This window comes from Argiope bruennichi, chromosome 1 (genome assembly GCF_947563725.1).
Source record: "Argiope bruennichi chromosome 1, qqArgBrue1.1, whole genome shotgun sequence".
Lineage (NCBI taxonomy): Eukaryota > Metazoa > Arthropoda > Arachnida > Araneae > Araneidae > Argiope > Argiope bruennichi.
The window spans coordinates 130,392,684-130,413,920 of record NC_079151.1 but is presented as its reverse complement, the minus strand read 5'-3'; the positions used below and the strand labels follow the sequence as shown (position 1 = coordinate 130,413,920).

At 26.3% G+C, this 21,237-nt stretch overlaps 1 protein-coding gene across 2 annotated transcripts in view; it reads left to right on the top strand.

Moving 5' to 3' along the window:
• The window catches only part of LOC129962869 (protein draper-like), a 107,755-nt gene extending 87,874 nt beyond the window's left edge, over positions 1 to 19,881 (top strand). For both annotated transcript variants that reach the window (XM_056076880.1, XM_056076872.1), the window contains exons 5-25: positions 960 to 1,052; positions 2,008 to 2,109; positions 2,271 to 2,415; positions 3,792 to 3,912; positions 4,722 to 4,907; positions 6,265 to 6,358; positions 7,227 to 7,296; positions 7,927 to 8,109; positions 8,886 to 8,998; positions 9,274 to 9,437; positions 10,080 to 10,188; positions 10,786 to 10,932; positions 11,442 to 11,576; positions 11,692 to 11,820; positions 13,270 to 13,398; positions 14,344 to 14,472; positions 16,019 to 16,187; positions 16,448 to 16,476; positions 16,820 to 16,993; positions 18,160 to 18,312; positions 19,641 to 19,881. In XM_056076880.1, coding sequence (XP_055932855.1) covers positions 960 to 1,052; positions 2,008 to 2,109; positions 2,271 to 2,415; positions 3,792 to 3,912; positions 4,722 to 4,907; positions 6,265 to 6,358; positions 7,227 to 7,296; positions 7,927 to 8,109; positions 8,886 to 8,998; positions 9,274 to 9,437; positions 10,080 to 10,188; positions 10,786 to 10,932; positions 11,442 to 11,576; positions 11,692 to 11,820; positions 13,270 to 13,398; positions 14,344 to 14,472; positions 16,019 to 16,187; positions 16,448 to 16,476; positions 16,820 to 16,993; positions 18,160 to 18,312; positions 19,641 to 19,774 — 2,708 coding nt within the window. In that variant the 3' untranslated portion in view covers positions 19,775 to 19,881. The remainder of the gene's footprint in view (positions 1 to 959; positions 1,053 to 2,007; positions 2,110 to 2,270; positions 2,416 to 3,791; positions 3,913 to 4,721; positions 4,908 to 6,264; positions 6,359 to 7,226; positions 7,297 to 7,926; positions 8,110 to 8,885; positions 8,999 to 9,273; positions 9,438 to 10,079; positions 10,189 to 10,785; positions 10,933 to 11,441; positions 11,577 to 11,691; positions 11,821 to 13,269; positions 13,399 to 14,343; positions 14,473 to 16,018; positions 16,188 to 16,447; positions 16,477 to 16,819; positions 16,994 to 18,159; positions 18,313 to 19,640) is intronic.
• The last annotated feature ends 1,356 nt before the right edge of the window (positions 19,882 to 21,237 follow it).

Genomic DNA, 21,237 nt, shown 5'->3' with positions numbered 1-21,237 from the left:
TTCTTTACTTCGTTTTTGAGTATGGCTACATTATTTTAACTATAAAATATGTATTAAATAAATAATGTCCATTTATTTCTTGGTTCACTATTAATGCTTGTATATTTCGTATGAGTTTTATTTTCTTTGAATCTTTATATTACAATCTTTACTGAAGTTTACAATATTTGATTTTCTTTAAACAAGTTGTTGTCAATAGTTAAACAGACTTTTGGTGCTGTATAATATATTTATGTATTATATAAATTCATTGAGAATAGAAAAATTAGAATTTTGTCACCTTAATATTTAAATGTTCATCTTTTATATAGAAAGTAGAATTTTTATTTTTGTGTTTACAAATAATTTATTCAAAATTGTGAGAGAATTATGTTTCATTAAAGAAAAAATTCATTTGGTTTTTATAAAGCAATGATATGGTTACTTTTTTTTCCCAAGTTATTTGGCCTGTACTGAATTGATTTTATGTTCTGCAAACTGTTAGCCTTTAAAAATTAGAACTATCCTTTGTTGAATAATTGCATTTGAAAACTCTTAAGAATAAACAAAATGTATATATTTTTTTTGTTTCTATTAGAATTTTAATAAATGCTATTTATATTTAATGATTTATGGAATTTTAAGTAGGTTATTTTAAGCCAATTGCATATTCTGAATGAAATTAATTTATATTATCTGACATTCTCAACTTTTTTTGGGCAGAAATAGAAAATACTCTAAATTGACGTATTAATTTCTAAAAGTCTATCTTGATATTTGCAAATGTCTCTACAAAATTGCACTTCACAGGACTCATTTTTTCAGAACAAAAAGTTAAAACTTTCCTTTTATCTACTTAATTTTTTAAATACAGTGAACCAGTTTTAAAGCAAGTTAATTTCTTAATGAATAATTTTTTTAAGTATAAAATAATGAAATTATGTTAATTAAATTATTATAAATTAAAATTATTTTCTTAGCATATTGCACAAATTCCTGTATTCATGGTATTTGCATTGGTCCTGAAGAATGTGAATGTCAAGCAGGTTTCGGGGGACCTACATGCAACATTTGTAAGTACCATTTTAATTTCTTCATTTCTTGCATCTTTATGAATTTCTTTTAACTTTAAACATTTGAGATAATCTGCCTATCAGCTGTACTAAAAGTTTCTTTTTTTCTTTTCATGCTTTTAGTGTATCATGGTAAGCATGCAACTCTTTGCTTTATTCTTCTAAATTTCTTAACTTTGGAATCTTGCATATCAGTTGAAAACTATTAACAAAATAATTATATCTGAAAATTCTAATTAATAATGCAAATTTTATATGTTATTACAGACATCTTTTTTTCTGTATGTGAAATCATTTTTAAATTAAAAGATAATTTTGAATAAAGCCCACTTTTATGTTAAAAGATAAGTAAACTATTGAAAACTATAATCTGAGAATTCTAATTATATGTGTAAAATATGTGCAGCATATTAGTGCATGGATTCTTACGTTTTTTGTTTTTTTTTCCCCTGTATGTGATCTCATTTTTAAATTAAAAGATAATTTTGAATAAAACCCACTTCTATGTCAAAAAATAAATAAGAATTTTAAAATTAACTGTGAGAAAAAAAAAATTCCATAAAAATATTTATTTAAAAAACTGAAAAAAATAACATTTTTATATCAGATAATTTACTTTGCCTACTTTTTAAGAATTTTCATTATTTAACTTTGATATAAAATGTTAAAGCATCTGAACAAAAATAGTAAAATGGAATTTTTGTAGTTCTTAATTTTTCTCTCTCCTTTTATTGACACTGATTTTTAAAAAATTTAATTGCTAAGTAATATTTTTATGATTAATATTTTATTTCTTTAAATGTTGTGGTTTTAGCCCACTTAATGAATTGTCAAATCTTCACCAAAAAATGATCAATCACTATTATTTTTTGTATTTTTATTAATCCTTTAAATAAAAATTTTAAGACATGAATGTTATTTCTCAAAGCTAATTTTTTTTTCTTCAACTTTTCAGCTTGTCCTTCTGGCAAATATGGTCCTCAATGTGAACGAGATTGTATTTGTCAAAACAAAGCCCTCTGTGATCCTGTAACTGGTACATGTTCATGTAAACCTGGTATGTCCTCTGCTTTTATTAATAATTAGCATTTGCAAGTTAAACTAGATATGAGTCTCAGTTTTTCTCAATTTACCTTTATTAGCCTTCATAAACTAGTAAAAAATAATTGATTTCACAGAACTGTCTTTTTTCCAATTTCTTTTTCAACAAATTTGCAGGTTGGCAAGGTTCAGACTGCAGTGAACCCTGCGATGAAGGCTTTTATGGCTACCACTGTGAGCAAGAATGTCGATGTGAAAATGGTGCTTCCTGCAATCCTGTTTCTGGTGCTTGTGAATGTGCTCCTGGTTATAGAGGCCCTCTGTAAGTATAAACTTATTTACCTATATGTTTTCAATGGCATTTTTAATACATGTAATTGTCCTACCTCATGAGTGAGGATTTTTAAAATGATTGAAGATTTGAAAAGGATATTATAAAATAATAATAATAATAATAATGATTGAGATGAGAAGAAAATGAGACTTAAGAATAAATTCCATGTGTTATAGAGAATATAGGTATTGCATAGTATAATTCCTTTAGAATTCTTTCTTTTAAGAGTAGCTCATTGATATCAAAAAGTAGTGATTAACTTGAAATGCTTGTATTTTATATTATTTTAAATTAGCACAATGGCAAATTCATCATTGTAGTTAATACTGCCATGTTTCTTATGACACAATTTTGGGGAAGATTTTTTCTTCTCTTCTCTCATTATTGTTACTGAACTAAAAACTTTTTTTTTAAGTCTTATAATAGAATACATTGGCTATTTATCTACTGAATATGTTAACTAAAGTAATTTTGAAAGAAGTAATATGTTGTTAGAAAAGTGGAAATGGTGATAGTTGAAATTTTCATTTCCCAGTAACTACATTTTAGGGGGGGGGAGAAAAAAGGGCATACCAGTTCAGTAAAATAATTAACTTTTATATTAAAAGTTTTTGATGGCTACAATTGCTTAAAAACTAAGGAATGAAAAGTTATTTTTAACTTCTAATTAACTAACCTGCTATTTAATCTATATGCATCTGACATCATCATTATTCTAACTCTTGTGAAATTTAAGAAGGAAAGGATGGCAAGTGAGATTTTCGTTTCCTCATATAACCTCCAAATATAATCTATTTTTGCTTCCCAGCTTCTGAAAATTTAATTTGTTGTAAGTATGAAACAAACTCAATTTTGCACTGTTCTTCAGACATGTTAAATGATTTCAATTGTAATTATGTTACATTAAATTTTGAACCCATTGTGTTCCTAAAAATTAACATATTAGAATGATTGTCTTTTTATATATATATATTTGCAGAGTGAATCATAAATTCTTCTTTTAAAGATTCAGTTTTTGTTAAATGCTGTGTTGCCAAATTTTATTTTGTAAATTTGCTTTTAATTTAATAATATTGCTTATAATAAATCATTTTTTATTATCAATTAACACTTTTTTTTTTTTTTTTTTGTCTTGGTGGGAAAATGTTAAGCTGTAGTTTTGGAAATAAGTATAATAAATTCTCAATTATTGTTTGATGGATTGCTGCTGTTGTAAATAAAAATTGTATAAAAGTGTTTCCATGTTTTAAATTTTCTGCAGAATTCTGTTATCTGGGTTCCCCCCCCCCCATGACACAATTCTAGAGATCATCAGAAATGTATTCAATTTTATAAAATGTTTTCAACTTACTTTATTTTTTTAGATGTACAGAACCTTGTCCTGAAGGTACTCATGGAGAATCATGTGCTAACAAATGCGATTGTCAGAATGGTGGCACCTGTGACCATGTTACAGGAGACTGTTTCTGTCCATCTGGATGGACTGTAAGTATTTACAAATATATTTTAAGCACATGAATAAAATATGACATTGTAGCTTCAAATCATGTAATATCGTAAAATATTTTTTTATAACTTATATTAAGGATTTTCATCTTCTGGTATAGGTGTCATTAGTGGCTGATATTTTATATTATTTTGGGAATTACAATTTATGCATGAAAAATTTTAATTGATGTTCTCAATAAATATGAAATTTTACCCCTCTTAATATTTCGTTTTAAAATTTATTATTCCAATACAAGTTTTTTTTATTTATTTCTGTTTCAACACCCAGCCCACCCTTTCAGTTGGTGCTTCTAACAATTGTCCATTGGCCATATACTAGAATACTGTACTATATAATGTTCCATTTTCGAAAAAGAGGTCAGTTTTTAAATATTTCTGTTTTATCTCAGGACTTCAAAATAATATAATTCCTCAGACAGAACAGAAATGTTTCAAATGTAATTTTTTGTTAAAAGGAAGAGATAAAAAGTATATTCCTATTAAAGGAATAAACTTATAATGCTTCCCAGTTTAATGCATAGATTGACAGTCTTTGCTATTAATTAAAAATAAATACAGGATATAATTGCTAATTGAACCTGATTTGAAATTAATAAATTTAAAACTCTTCATCTCTAATGAATCGTCATATTTGATATTATCTATTACTACCAACTATTTAATGATAGCATGTATTAATAAAATTATTTATGTGGTATAAAATTTTAAAAGATTGAGAGACCTTGCTCAATACTATTGAAATTTTCACAAAATTTGTTACATATTTAAGCACTAATTTTTTTAAGGGTGCTGTTTGTGCTAATCCATGCTCACCTGGCTATTATGGCAAAGGCTGTGAGGAAAGGTGTGTGTGCTATAATGGAGCATCTTGTGACCATTTAACTGGAAAGTGCACTTGTGCAGCTGGATATCGAGGTGAGAGGTGTCAAGATGAGTGCCCTCTTGGTACCTGGGGGCTGAATTGTTCAAATGTAAGTTTATATGATTCACAATTTTATTTTAAATAATTTTTTTTTGAATTGCATTATATGCTCCTGATTGTAGAGTAGTAAAACCATTGTCAAATGTGGATATATTGATCATGATTTTCTGCATACACATTATCTAAATTGTTTCTGTTTAATTTGCCTAATGTTAGATATTTATTTTAATACAATATGCTACAGAGCACTACCATACAAAAATGATTCCAACGAAATTGTACAAAATTGGCAACAAAAGACTTTCAAGAACAAAAGAGTTATCTGTGAATTAAACATAAAATGGTGAATGAAGAATTAGATGATTCCAGAAGACATTGAAAGCAGTTACAGTGAGGAAAATAAAATGCTAAGTTGAAAAGTTGTTAATAGAAGTTGAGAATTGTTAGTGTCTGAATTTGACAAAAGATTCATCCAAATAAATAAATAAATAAAAAAAAAAAAAAAAAGAAGATTCTGTATGAGAGTTGACAAAATTTTTCTACACATGGGAAATTTTTAAGAAGTTTCATCTGTCATTATCCTGAGCAAAAAGAAAAACACTACCTTTTTAAAGAAATAATATATTATGTACCTACTTACAAAGCCGTCATAAAAATTTTTTTATTAACATTTGTTTGATTTTTCACCTTTTTAATCATGACTACATTTAGATTTATTTAAATTATACATATATTTTTAATTTGAACTATTTAACAAAGCTTTTTTCATAGAAGATTAACTTTCCATAGTACATTTTCTCCATGCACTTGTAATCCCTGCATTCAATGAAAATGTACTGTTTTTTTTTTTTTTTTTCATTATTAATTATTTTTCATTATTATCTACTTCATCCATCCTTTTTTAAATTATAGTCCTAATTAGTTATATACAACTGTATTTTCAGAGTGTTTGTATATCTATAACTACAAAATTTTAAATTTCAATTGCTAAAATTTGCCTTTTAAATAAAGAATTTGTTTTCACTTAATTAATTCTAAAAATTATATTGCAACTAGAAAAATATTTATACAGTTTCTGTTTTGAATGTAGCCATGATTGTCACTTTAGCCTTTATTTTGTTTACACTGTACAAACAAATGCACAGTTGTTTACAAATAAAGAGAATTTTAACATAAGGAAATATCATACATCAAATTTTCTGGAATGGGATTTCTTTTTTAAGCTAATATTCCAGGGAAAAAAAAAAAAAAAAAAAAAAAAAAAACTAATTGCAAAATTTTTACTTTTTTAGACAAAAAAAAAAAAAAAAAACGAATAAGTAAAATCAGAAATATTCTAGGAATAGCAACAGCTTCTGTATATTATAAAAACGATTATTCAGTAATTCCTATTTCATTTCTCTTAGAATTGTAGCTGTGATAATGGTGCCAACTGTGATCCTGTTGATGGTACATGTATGTGCCCTGCTGGATTTACTGGAGAACGATGTGAAAGTAGAAGTATGTATTCCATACTTGTAATAAAAATATTGTATGCCCTTGATTTAACATACAACAGATATAATTTAATTAATATAGAGTATTTAGTTGTTGAAAGATAATTGTGATGCTAAACATTTGACCTTTCAAATATGCAACTGTAAGAGGATTTTTTGTTCATATGATAATAACTTGCATTTAATGTTTTCCACTTGTGTTGTATAGTATAATATCTACATAATACAATTCTGATTTTATAAACTTAATATTTTATGGACAACTTTTAAACCTCAAATAATCCATTATTTTGAGTGTTAATTGTTTTTATATCAAATTTTTATGTATGAGATTCAAAATGATCTTCTTTATTGATCCCCCCCCCCAATAATATTGATAATTATTTTTCCCAGTCATTTTAGTTCTATTAATATTTTATGAAATATAATTAGTTTATTTGAGACAAACATTCGTGTATTCTAGTATATACTTAAATGTATTTTGTTTTGAATTATTAGCAAATATTTTTTAATTGCTAAAGCAATGCGTGCTGAAATATTCAGTGGATGAAATTGCAACTATTTACTTTTTTTTTGGCATAGGGATTTCTATAATAATTTAGATTTTTAAATTAGACATACTTGTTTTTATTTATATTTTGTACTTTTCAACATTATTGTCAAAAAATTTAGTACAATTTTAACATTTACTGCTAAAAATCTAACTGAGTATTGAATATTTAAAAGATTTCTTTTTGTAAGATTATTTTTTAAATAATTGTGTAATTCTTTGTTGTACTTAATTTTGACCTTTAAAAAAAAAATTTTTTTTTTAAAGAAGTATACTATTATTGAATGCCATTCTTTAAACAAATTTTGTTTATTTCTTTTAGTATGTCCAAAGGAATACTTTGGTCCAAAATGTGATCAAATATGCCAGTGTAAACAAGATAATACTGAACTGTAAGTGGAAATGAATTTCTTATTTAATTAAAAATTCAAACTTATTAACTGATTGTTGAACTTGTTTTATTGTGTTAACATAAAAGAATGTGGGAAATCTAGAATTTCAAACTCTATGTAGTTCGTTTTGATCATATTGTTATTGTTTGGTTTTTCTTTAAGTTCCAAATATACTAAATTCTATAAGTTTGCTACATTATTGCTACTTTTTTGTTCAAATATTTTAAACATAATTTTAATTAAGGACTGTATCAAATTCTTATCAGTTATTGCATTATGAAACTCATTTCTGTTATCTTGTTTATTGTTTTCTTGAAGAAGAAACCTGAATGTTCAAAATTCCCTGATATGCATGTGAAAATCATCTTCTGATTTCATTTCAATTTGTAATGATCATTCATGTAAAAAAATTTTTAGAAGTTTAAATTTCAAATTTTCTTTGTTTTGTATTTAAAAGTTAAATTGTTAATAATTCACATCGTTTATTCTGTTCATACTCCAATTTTATTATAATAGTAAAAAAAAAGTATATATTGAGTTTCAATTTTATGTTATCTATTAAATGCTAGCTTTTGATTTTTATGTATACTTTTCCCAATATTTTTTATTTAAATACGTTTTTTACACTAGCTGTCATCCATGGTCAGGACGATGCAAATGTTTACCTGGGTGGACAGGAGATTATTGCAGTCGTCCTTGTCCTCCACTTACCTATGGACTGAATTGTGAACAAAACTGTGAATGTTACAATGGTGCTCTTTGTGATCCAGTAAATGGGACTTGCATCTGTGAATCTGGTTACATTGGAAAGAAGTAATTTTTTAATTATTTGCTTTTAATATTATGGTATTGCTATGTAATTTTTTAATGATTTTTTTTCTAATAAATTTAACAAAATTGTGATTTCTAATTATATTTTTATATTTGTGTTTTGTACCACAAAATTTGTTTGCATTATTTTTATTAAATTAATGAATAACATAATTTTTTTTCTCACCCAGCTGTTAAATCTTTTAATTAAATGCATTTGAGACTTTTTTTTAAATTATTATTATTAAGTCTATCTCAAAGTTTGAGTGTTCAATTTTCTAGGTATTGCTGAATTAGCAACATAAAAGCAATATTGTTTTGATTTTTCTGGCTTTCCTCAATTTTTTGCAGCAATGATTAAGAAGAGCAGAGGGCATGAAAATCTTGAAAATTACTTTAACAAATCTAGAGTAATATAGAACTTAATTGATGTGTCATATTAGATAATTAGAATAATCAGTTTAAAATCAACTGGGCATCCTTCTTTGATATGCGTATGAAAACGGTTTTTTAATAATCTGTTATATTTTATTGTAGTGCATTAGTGAAAAAAAAAGTTTTTTTCCCCCGAAATAGTTATTTAAAAGATGTTCTATTTGGCTTATTTACTTACTACCCATATGTTAAAAATATTTATATGTATTGATTTTTAAAAAAATTCTTCATTCATAGATAACTGGATAAAATGTAATTTATGATGCAAAAGAGATGTTATTTAATTTCATTTTATGTATTTCAAAATTTTATTCTAATATTTGAATGTAAATTTACTTCCTTAGCTGTGAAGACAAATGCCCTGTTGGCAAATATGGCAGAAATTGTGCCAATAATTGTACCTGTGAAAATGGTGCCAGTTGTTCTCATACATCAGGATACTGTTCATGTACACCAGGTATGAAGCAATTTTATTTAAGAAATTTTTATGATATTGGCATGAAACATGACTAGTTTCATAGAAAACATATTAAAACCGCATTTGACTAAATTCATTAATTTTTTATTCCACAATTTCTGAAATATCGCCCTGTTTGTTAAAGTGTTTATAAAGAATTAAATTTGTAAATAAAATTGTTAGTATGTTTTTTTTTTTTTTTTACCATGTTTTGAAAATGCTGAATTTTATTTCCAGTTGGTATATGTCTTTCTAATATTTAATTCACCTGGCAGGTTGGAATGGCATTAGCTGTAATCTCCCTTGTCACCTTGGAATGTATGGCGTGCAGTGTCAAAACAAATGTCAATGTCAGAATGGAGCTGCCTGTGATCCTGTATCTGGAGAATGCAGCTGCACAGCTGGATACACAGGAGATCATTGCGAGCAAAAGTGCAAAGTAAATACCTTATTTTGTGTTTTCTTCATTTTATCATTCTATGAGCATTTGTGTTCGGGAAAAGTGCAACATGTGTCAAGATATTGAAAAGTTAAATTATTGCTTCTTTGTAATCCAGATTACATGAATTATCAATATTGAAAGGAAATATTGATATGTCTGGCATTTGAAAATTTTAATAAAGATTGTAATAAAATGTTATGCAGAAATTCCAAAGCATTTGTAAAAGCAAATAGTATAGAATGAAAAGTCAATGTATCCAATTCAGTAGCGCTTCTGAGTCATTAAATTTGAATTTTGTAACAGATTTAACTATATATTAACATCTTCTGTAAGGAATTTTAAACTGATTCTGTTGTTGAAATTAATCGTGTATAATTATTCATATAAGTCACCTGTCTAAAGATATTTTAATTTAATTTTTTTTATTGTGCTTCATATTTAATTGAAAAATATAAGAGTGAATTTATTTCTCTTACTTTCATTTTGTTATTCTTTCCAGATTTCTTTTCATACAAACAAATGCTTAATTAAAAAAAATAGCAACTATTATTTTTCAAAAGTTAAAAGTATTTCAAGAAAGCTGAAATGTATTTCGTTTTTGAAGAGGGAAAAACTCATTCTGTATTTGTTTACTTTCAGCATGGTTCATATGGGCTAAGCTGCTCTAAAAAATGTGACTGTGACTGGAATCATGCTGACAGCTGTGACCATGTTACTGGGCAGTGTCATTGTCATAAAGGATGGAATGGTATGTTCATTGGATTTGTGTATATGTATGTATGTGTGTGTGTGAGAGAGAGAGTGAGAAAGAGAGCTAACATTGAACAGGAATATGAAATATGTTTTTGTTTTGTGTTGTTTTAAATTTTTTATAAATATTCCACAATATTCATTTGATTAATAAAATACTTTATAGAAATATCTCAATTTTAAATTCTCCTCAGGTTACAAAATGTGTTTATAAAATCCTTATTATAAAATTTAGCAAATTCTTTATAGCAAAACATGTGAATAAATTGAAACACATGAACATGAAAACTGTTTGATTTCTGAATTTGCAGAATGCTTAAAATATTAAACCTTTGACTTAATCCATTTGCTTTATGATGCAGATTAAATGTAATTTGAAATATAATGTATTCTAAACTATAAAATAATGAATATATATTAATATATTCTAGAATATAAAAAAATGAGTCAAGTTAATATTTTCATGATATATAATGCTTGAATACTCTATTCAAGCATTATATATATATACTTCATTTCTGTATAATCATTAAAATGTATGCAAAAGACTATCACTTTTGTGAAAATAATAATTTTTTTTGAAATCCAACTTTAGGTATAAGATGTGACAGTCAATGTGATCGTGGTCAATGGGGACCTGAGTGTGGCAATATTTGTGATTGCAAAAACAACTCATCCTGTGATATTACCACTGGTCTTTGTGTATGCGAGAGAGGATGGACTGGCAAGAATTGTGATCAGAGTTAGTATACGAAATGCTATACATACAATTTTGTTTATTTTGTCCCTAAGTCTTTTTATTTATAGAAATTGCTCTGTTCTAATTAAGGAGAAACAATAGCCTGGTGGTTAGCAAAATCAAAACATCGTGGATATGAAACCCAGTTCTTTTGATAATCCAACATACCCAAATTATAAATCGACCTGTTGTACTTTAATGCATGAGTTGTTCGAGATATTTATTCAAGTGTTGTACTATAATCCTGCTATTTTGACAAAATTATTAAATCTGACTTCTGTTCAACATTATTAAATCCATCCCAAAATAGTCCTTATGTTGCTGTGACTTAATTTAACATTAATCTAACTAAAGTAATCTAAATGTTGTTGATTATGTATTTTTATTTCCTGAACTTTTTACTTTTTACGTATTCTTAAGAATAGTTTTACTTTCTTTATGTTGGCTTTTTCCTTTAATTTTATGACCAAAGATGAACACGGTGTATGATAAGAAAAATTTTTCTTTCACAGTTTGTCAACCTGGATACTTTGGATACAACTGCTCAGAAACATGTCCACTTTGCATTAACAGTAATGGAACTTGTCACCATGTCACTGGGCGGTGCCATTGTAACCCAGGTTTCACTGGTCTAAGCTGCAGTGAAAGTAAGAATTAAATACTTCTTCTCTTTCTCATGAAATTTTTTTATGCATCCATTCTTCTTTTTTGCATTCATTTGAACCAATTTAAAATGTGGGCATAATTTAAACGAATTTTTAGCATGTCCCTCTGGTCATTATGGAGCTCGATGTGAATTTGTTTGTAAATGCAAGAATTATGGGCAATGTAATCCTGCTACTGGTGAATGCCAATGTCCACCTGGTTGGAAAGGGGACGATTGCAGTATTCGTAAGTTTTTTGTGAATTATTTACTTTTATAGATAATTGAAATGAATTGAATATATCACTCTATTTCATTTTTAATGTATGTACATTAAAAACCTATATTTTCCTTTACAATACTTTGAATATTTTTGTTAAATTTGAGGTCTAGTATTTATTTCTTAGCATTATTTTACACTTCTTCTTCTTTGTTGCATGTAGACAATTTATTTCTTGTTAATTTGAGATAGTTTAGTACTTGGATAATACTTAATCAATAGAAAAAACAAATTAGAAAAGTTATGATTTAAAATAATTTAATTCATATATTGTATTGTAAATTATATGTAGGATATTTCTAAAAATCTTGCCGCAGACTTTAGGATTAGGTCAGATACACAGATTTTTTTTTTTTTTTTTTTTTTTTTGCTATAGAACTTGAAATTGTAAACATAAATAGACAGAACATAATTGCATTATTTGTGAACTAAAATGTTTCACTTTTTTTGTTGCTTCTTTGTCTTTTTACCTTTTTCATGATTTTTGCTTATTGATGGTATTTTTATCATACAGATATCTTTCTAATTATATTTATGATTTTTTTTTATTCTGAAGATTGCATTTAAATGAAAGAAAACATGATATTGATTTTTAAAATTTTATCACTATTATTGTAACTGTGGGAACTGAAATGTTTCTCACAGAATTCTTGAGTCAAAAAAAAAAAAATCCAAATTTCTATTTAATTTCCTTGAATGGTATACAATTGCTAGGAACTCTCATATTGGTAAAGTTTTTAAATAATCATCTTGTAATTTTTTTTTTTGACAGAAGACAATTCCATGTTTCTGTTCACCCAGTCTATGCTTAAAATTTATTCCATAGTTTCTGAAACACATTGTATACTTTTTCATCAGAGATTAGAAAACACTATATTTCTATTTGTCTTTCCAAGGATAATTTAGTAAAATAAGCTTAATTATTCACAATTACTACAGTATTCTTTATACCAAAGGTTCTATATTAGATTCATTTTGAAGGAGTGGTTTTGAAACAAGGTAGTAATAAAATAAAATTTACTTAGTAAAAGAACAATCCTTATTTTTTTTTCTATTTTTATTGTGATTTGATTTTCTCTCCATTTTATTTATAAAGTACTTTTCATATTTGCTCAATCGTAATTATTTCTACAGTAATTATATTTTTTTATATAAGTGTTCTGAATTAATTCTTTAAAAATGTAATTATGTTGAAGAATCAGAAGCCTAGTGTACATTAAATCAATCGGGGTAAAAGGGTCTTCTTTCAGTATGTATGGAAGTTTAAAGAGAGAATGCCTATCAATTATTTCATTAAATAAATACTTTATGAATTAATTTTTATTATACACTTTAATAGTATTGTATGCAAAAATGAAAAAAAAAAAAAAATGTTCTTGCACACTGCATTAAGTTTTAAAATTTGTAATATTTTTAGCTTGTCCAAATGGTACATTTGGCCTTCTCTGTAAAGAAAATTGCAGCTGTTTAAATGGAGGGTATTGTCGCAGAAATGATGGTGTTTGCCGTTGTTCTCCAGGATGGATGGGTTCACGTTGCACAGAAGGTAAAATGTTGCTTTAGCAAAATTTATACCAGAATGTGAATGTGTTGCTTTCAAATGAATTATTGTGCAGTTTTTGTATTTTCCTTTGCAATTATTTTCTGAAATCAATAGTTTAAAAAATTAACATTTGATCATTTATTGGAATTCTTTTTATTCATTTGTTTCACGCATGAATTAAAAAATTTCATGCTTTTCACTTTTAATAATTAATCAATAACAAATTATTTACTAAAACAAATAAAATAGTTTAAGTTGTAAAAAGTTCAAAGAAATTGCTTAAAAATCTGGTTGTATTTCTGAAAAATGTACCATTCTTAAGAAGGAAAATTTGTTTTTCAAAACTGTTGGCCCTCGCAGAACTGGAATGCTCAATACTGTTTATTGTTTTTGATATTATATTATGCTTAATTCCTTTACTATTTACAATATTATTGAAGAATTAAACGTTTTCTAATTACATTCATCTGAAGTGTTATATAATTCTTACTTTTTTATTAAAAGTATTAAAATTCTATTGATTACCATTCAGATTCTTCAGTTATAATGAAATCCGTCATATGCTTTTATTTATCTAACCAGATATTTATGCGTTAATTTTTTTAAAAAAAATGCCATAATTTTCAAAGCTGGATACTAAAATATGTTAATTGTAAATTATTATTCAATAATATTAAACTAAATACTTTGACATTAAGTTTCATAATTCTCATTTTGTTTATTTATTGATTAATAAATATAAATTTCTCTCTAAGTTAGAAGATTTATTATGTTAAAATGTTTTTTAATTCAAATTACAATAAATGTGTTGCATTTTTTTGACAATAAAATAAAAATAATTTTTTGCTTTAGTTTTTTTTTTTTTTTTTTTTCTTAAATAATTTCCCATGCTACTTGTTCGGTTAAATCTAAAATGCCTTTTAATATAATCAAAAAAATTTTCTTTAGTGTGCCCTGAAGGATATTATGGTGATCATTGCATGCAGCAGTGTCAGTGCAAAAATGAAAACTACATATGCAATGCCATATCTGGCTGCATTTGTAAATATGGTTATGGAGGAGAAAACTGTGAGATACGTAAGTAGCCTATTTTCTCTCTTTTTGTATACCATTCTATTATAAATATACAGGGTGATTTTAAAATATTTGACAAAAGTGAAAAATTGACTATAAATCACTGAAATAGCAGAACAATGGTTTTATTATTAATATTGTGTGTGTGTATGTGGAAATGGCACTTTGATGTGGTAAAGGATAATGATGAAAACAACATTTGAAATATATATAATACCTGTAGTTCTCATTCTTACAAATTTGAAAGTCCTCAAAGTCACTATCAGGAAAAGTTTGAAATTAATGTTTAGAACTATTTTAAAATGTATATATTTAACATGACCATATATTATTCTATTACAATGAGATTATGTCTATAGAATACTGTAAGCTCATTATGTTTATCACTACTATCTTAATCATTTGAGAACCTTGGGATAGTATAATCGGATACTCCATCAGAACCAAACATGTCATAATTAAAATATTTATGATTCTGTGAAAATAAGCACCTTATAAACTGTTATAGAGTAAAAAAAATTCTGATTCACTGATTAATGCCTTGCAATTCCACCAACCAATGCCTATTCTAAAGCAGTTCCCACCTTCTTTAATTGTATTCATGATTTACTGTGGTAAATATATTATCGATATTTAAAAATATTTATATATTGCCTCTGTAAAAATATGGTTTTGACTGATATGCATATTTATATTACAACAATGATGGTTGTTTATTTAAAATCTTACATGTTTTTACTTTTAACTTGTTTAAGATTGCAACTAATTCTTTTTGTTTTTAAATTTAAAATAAAATCGATATACAAAATTTTTAAGCACCTTTGATTACCACCAATTTGCCTATTGCATAAGATGGCACTGATCTTTATGTAATATATTTTTCTGAATTTCCAACATTTCACACATTGCATGATCCAGTTCATTTCAGTATTATCTTCAAAAGTTATCTTAATATTACATATGATTCGTTCTTTATTCAGATGGCATGAACGGCTATGCTACTTTAATAAGTAAATTTGACATTTTTGTTAACATATTAAAAAGTTATATCTAGTGCAGTAAATATCTAGTTGTAAGATTTCTAATGGGTACTAGAAATTGCCAGAAATGCTGGAAATTTCTGCTTGTGTATGCCACCAACACCAGTGCTTTCAAGCTTCTGTAAAAATTAAATTGTTTAAACTATTTTTTTTTTTCCTTTTTATTTTATCAATTTTTCTTATAGATCTGTTATTTGTATTTTCTTTAAATATCAATGCTTTATTTACCACTTTGTGTGTACTCTTTTTATTACTAAATCCGCTTATTTTGGTTACCTCAAGCATTTATATTTTTGTAAAATATTTTAGAATCCCCTTATATATAAAATTACTGGTGTTTTAAAAATGCATCCAAACAAGTTTAAAGTTTGTAGAATTTTTTTTGGTCTTTTCCAATTTGATTAAATTTTTTAATAAAAATTTTTGTCAAATCTGTTTAATTGCATAAAAATTTCAGAAAGGATTTTAATGACTATTCCTTGATTTAATGTTTGATTGATATATTCTAGGTTTGATGGGCCAGAGTGTTCAAAAAATGGATGAAGACAGTTCATCTACGAGTGCTGGAGTTGTTGGAGGTGTTACTTTAGCTGTCATTTTATTAATAGTAATCATTCTAGTTATCCTGTATTACAGAAGACGTCTGAAACGATTAAAGGATGAATTAGCTTATGTGACGTAAGTTGTCTTGACTATTATTTTGCTGCTTTCAGATGAATATATAATAAAATTTCAAATGATAATAAATTCAGGACTGCTTTATTTATGTAACTCAACACTAATTTCATGTAAAATAAGATTGATAGAATTTAATATTTTTTGTATATTTTGCTTTCATAAATCTATATGCAAGGCAAATTTTTAATTCCTGATATACATTGTACAGAAATTGAATGCAAAATATGTTTTTAATAATTTTTTTTTTCATCCCCCCATAGGTATGCAGCTGATCCAAATCCATCCCCAGGTATGGAATTTTTTATTATTATTGCTTATAAGTATTTTAAAAGTTAAAGATATGGGAAATTTTGTAAATATTTCATGGATATATCATGGTTTAGAAATTTTTATTGCTATGCATTGTAAAACGAAGTAGCATTAAAAATCATTCAAAAATATTTATAGCATATCATATTAAAATTATGTGTGTGAGGTGTTATAAGTTACTAGTGGTATATATTGTAAATATATTGAATAAGCCTTATCTCTCTTTATTGCATATTAATATTTCCTTTTTAAATCCTGTTAAATTTCAAAGAGTGAATGAATTGTTGTATCATAAATATTTAATTTCTTGAAACTTGTTGCAGATCGTAGACATTTTGACAATCCCGTGTATGCTTACCAAGGTGTTCCACCTCCAACTACTTCTCTAAATAATACAGGAACAAAGCATATTTATAATGATTTGGGAATGAAGAGTAACCTAAATAAGGCAAAATTTGGAGACGAAGATTCCGAGACTTATGCTTGTGCGGAAAAAGGTATACAGACTAATTTTTTTAATATATATACTGCTAAAATATGACTTTTAAAAATTTGTGTGTATAATATAACCAAATATGGCCAAATCTGGCAAATGCATCCTTATGAATGTGTATGTGATTATTTGAAATAAGTTACTTAACTAATCCAGAATTATATCATAACTATTTCATTCAATTGTATTGAAGACACTATGTTAGATATTAACTATTCTAGGTTAAAAAATTTTGATGCTGCAAATTTTTTATGTTGTTTCCATTTTGATAAGAAGAATGTTTTAAAGAATATATTCTATTCAATTCAAAACTCCAACGAAATTATCTGTCCTTAATTATGTAACTGCCAATTGGGAAAATGCCATTTTAGATTTTGGCCAAGTTTTTTATATGCTTCACTTCACTTTCATGTATGGGGATTGCTACATTTAATAAATATGATCCATTTTTAATTCTAATAATATTTTTTATGTTGAATTGATTATAAACGTGGAAAAATAAACTGAGTATTTCCAAGTTGATGTGAATTACAGAAATGAAATACCTGTTCCATCTGTGAAGTAGTATTGACCTTATGTAAGCAAAATAAATGAATAAAAGTTTTTAAATGTTACAAATTAAATTTTCAAACATTCATATCTGATTCAGAGTGTCTGATCAACAGTTTTATCTTATATATTAATTTAAATGTCAGCAAAATGGCATTACAAATATTCCTACATGGTGATCAATAGGGGCCCAAACCAACTTTGTTAGACAATTTTGCATACATAAAGTTTCTAAATAATTGTTCTTAATTCAAACTAAAGATTCAATTCATAATATTGCAAATATATTCTATAGTTGTGTTGCACACAAAGATTATATAACTTTAATAGGTTATTTGTTTTTCTCTGGTCTCTCTCCAATTTGTGTGTTAATATGAAATTTTAAAATACTCTCTAAAATGGATATGCTGAGCAAAATCAGAATGCAGTCATATCTCAATTTTAAGATATTCTTTGAATCTTTAGAACTGGGGAAATTTTTTTCACAAATTTCAAATTAACGAGCAAAAATTCATGTATAGAAATTCAATGACAAAAGAAAGAGTAATTAAAATCTAAATAATGTCCTTTTGGATTTAAATTGATTTGTTTTCTCATGTTTTTTAATTTGTATATTCACAGGTGCATGTGGTGGCCTGGGAGAAGATGTATGCTTAAAATCTAAAGTAGATTTGGAATATAATCCTAACATTTATCACAGCATTGAAGACATTAAGCCCAATCTTTCCAAAAAAGAGCCATTTTATGATGAAGTAAAAGACAGGAATTTTGATGGTAATTTCTTCTTATTTATATACTTTATCTTTTATTAGCATTTGTATATATCTGTTGTATAAATCTCTTATTCCTAATTTTCATATATTTGTGACTAACACCAATATATTGCAAACATTTTTAAAAATTTATGACCTGTTCATCATATAATGATGAATATTTGTATCCCTAATATTTATGTGTTTTTAAAATTTATCTAAAATACGTTTCTAATTTAATAAAGCAATTTACTTTTGTAATTTGCTGATGCATTTCTGATGTAAAAGGAAAGTTTTAAAAACTTCTATTAAATCATTTTAATTTTTAATTAATCACTTAACATATTTATTTATCAATTCTTCATATATGTTGAGTTATTTTTTTTAATTATAACCTAAAATCAGTTAAAAAAAAGTAATCTGTTTTTCTTATTTGAATAAATTCAACAACACTATTCCAAAATAGAAGGAATTTAATTGAAGTAATTGTAAAAAAATTAATAGAAACTTGAGTTCATTCAAAATATTTTTTATCATGTGAGAACATGATAAATGGTTAGGGGGTTTTGAAGCTCGAAATCTCGTAGGCAATGAATATTGAAGCTGGAAATCGCGTAGGCAATGAAAAAAGCATAAATGGCAATTTTTATCATCATTTTTAATCGCATATATTTTTTTTACCTGCTTTTTCCCGTATTGCATTATTATTATGTATGCTTCTTTGAAAGCAAATGCGTTTTTAAAAGGTTGACCTGCTCTTACCAGAATCGCTTTATTATCACGCATTGCTTTATTACTGACAGCAAATGCGTTTTTAAAAGGTTGACGTAGAACTATGACATAGCTGTTATTTCATCTCAAAATCGGTCGATCTCCAAAACTTTGTTTGCCAGCTAGAAAAATTGAAAATGAAAGTTTAAAAAAATCATCATATATATAGCGAGAGGGATAGAGAAGTCTTGTGATTGTTTCAAACCGGTTTAAACTGGTTAATGACTTAAATGAATTAAGACAAATAATGATTTAAAAAATAATAATGTTCTCACATGATAACTTGAAATTTGCGATCGTCGATTTCATTTTAATTTTTTTGGTTAAATTTGTCCTGATTCTTTAAAACCCTTAGTACTTCTTTTAAAATATTTTTTCCAGTATTCCTTGTACTCATTCGTGCATATTTATTAAACTGTGATTAAAATACAAAAATTTAAGAAGAATAAGGCTCACTGATATTTAGCATAATATTAGAATTTATTTAATATTAGTTGGGTTTTTTTTTTTGTAGTTTTATAATTAGATTTTAATTAACTTAATTTTCTGATTTCTTTAAAAAATTCGTTTTTCTTTCAGTTAAGGCATCTGCGTCCAGTGATACTGGTCTTTACGATCACCTGCAGCACAACAGACCCACCAATGACATCAAACCACAATATCATAGAATGGAGGACTCTTTAAAGAAAGGACAACGTGCAAAAGACCTGTAACTCTGTTGTCACTGTGTTCTGTGGACACAATTCCTTAGATTTGCAGTGAGCTTATGCATGACACCCAATTTTAAAGTTCCAAATATCACTGGAGTGGAGTGGAGTGGAATGGGGCAAAAATTAGTTTTACTGTAGAGTATTTAAAAATTTCAAGAACTTAGATAAAACTTGAAATCAGAACTGTAGTTTCTAAAGTTCAACAAAGAAAGTTTCTTTATTTACCGTCAGAGTATTTATGACTGTAGAATAATTGTTGTCATGAAATGTGTTTATATAATTTGAAAGTAAAAGCTTTCATTTTATGGTGCATGAGAAATCTGCACTTATGAATTGTCATGCTTATGTTAAAGGGGAAAAAAATGGCATAGAACTTTTATGGTGCCATTTTTTTCCCATCCATTTATCAAAATTTCATAGACTTTTGAATGGTATTTCTAGAGCAGTATAAAGTTAGTAGAAATGTATCATAGCTGTGCATTAACAATCAAAAATTAAAATATCTAATGACAGTATTTGCAATTAAATTATCTGCTGTACATTTGCAATTTTATTTATAAGCTGAAAAATATGGTTACTTTTCATATATTTAGGGAGCTTTTAGTTTATTTCTAATGTTATTTTTAAGTGAAAAAAGTAAAGCTGGTTTTGAAGTTGAACTCCAATAGGTAATTTTACATCGTGGATGAATATTCAGTAGGCATCACTATGTGCACTTGAAAGCACACTACCGAATTCTGGTTAGCTATATAGTATAGTCAGATTTTAACTGTGATCTTGAAGCAGTCTAGTTTTTGTTTTTATATTTTGTTTCATTTTCGAATGTGTTCTTGCAAAAAAAACCCATGACTTTTTGTTACTGTCAGAATTTGAACTGTAGTGATTTGGAGAGTGCTATGAAACTGCGCTTTCCAATGTTTTAAGTCTAAAAACTTTTCTTAATTTTTACAGAATACACAGATTTAACTTAGATGCAATGCATTTGACTATCAAAATAAGCAAATAATAAATAAAAGGTTGTTGTTATATTCTAATTGAGCTTTTAGTATGAACGTTCAATTTTTAGAATTGTTGTGTGTCTGTGTTCATGTTTATTATTCAATTTTATCAGTACCTATATGTAAATATATGTATATGTTTTATTTTTATAAAGTGTAAAAGGTAATTTAAACCACTAAAAAGACAGTTGAGTTCTTTATGTAAATTTAGTAGGAATATGAATATACTATGTAATATTTTTAATTCTGAAATTTTTATTGTAATATTTGATCAAGGGTATCTAGTTTTGATAATTAGTTTTTTGAGGTGTTTTTATTATGTATATTTGATGTTAATACTGTTCTAAAAATGTATTCTCACTTTTTTAATTATTGTTATTCTTTTGCAAGATTGCTTCAATTTAAAATGAATAGAGTTTTTTTTTTTTTTTTTTTAGTTTAAAAAAAAATATTTTAACAATTATTTTT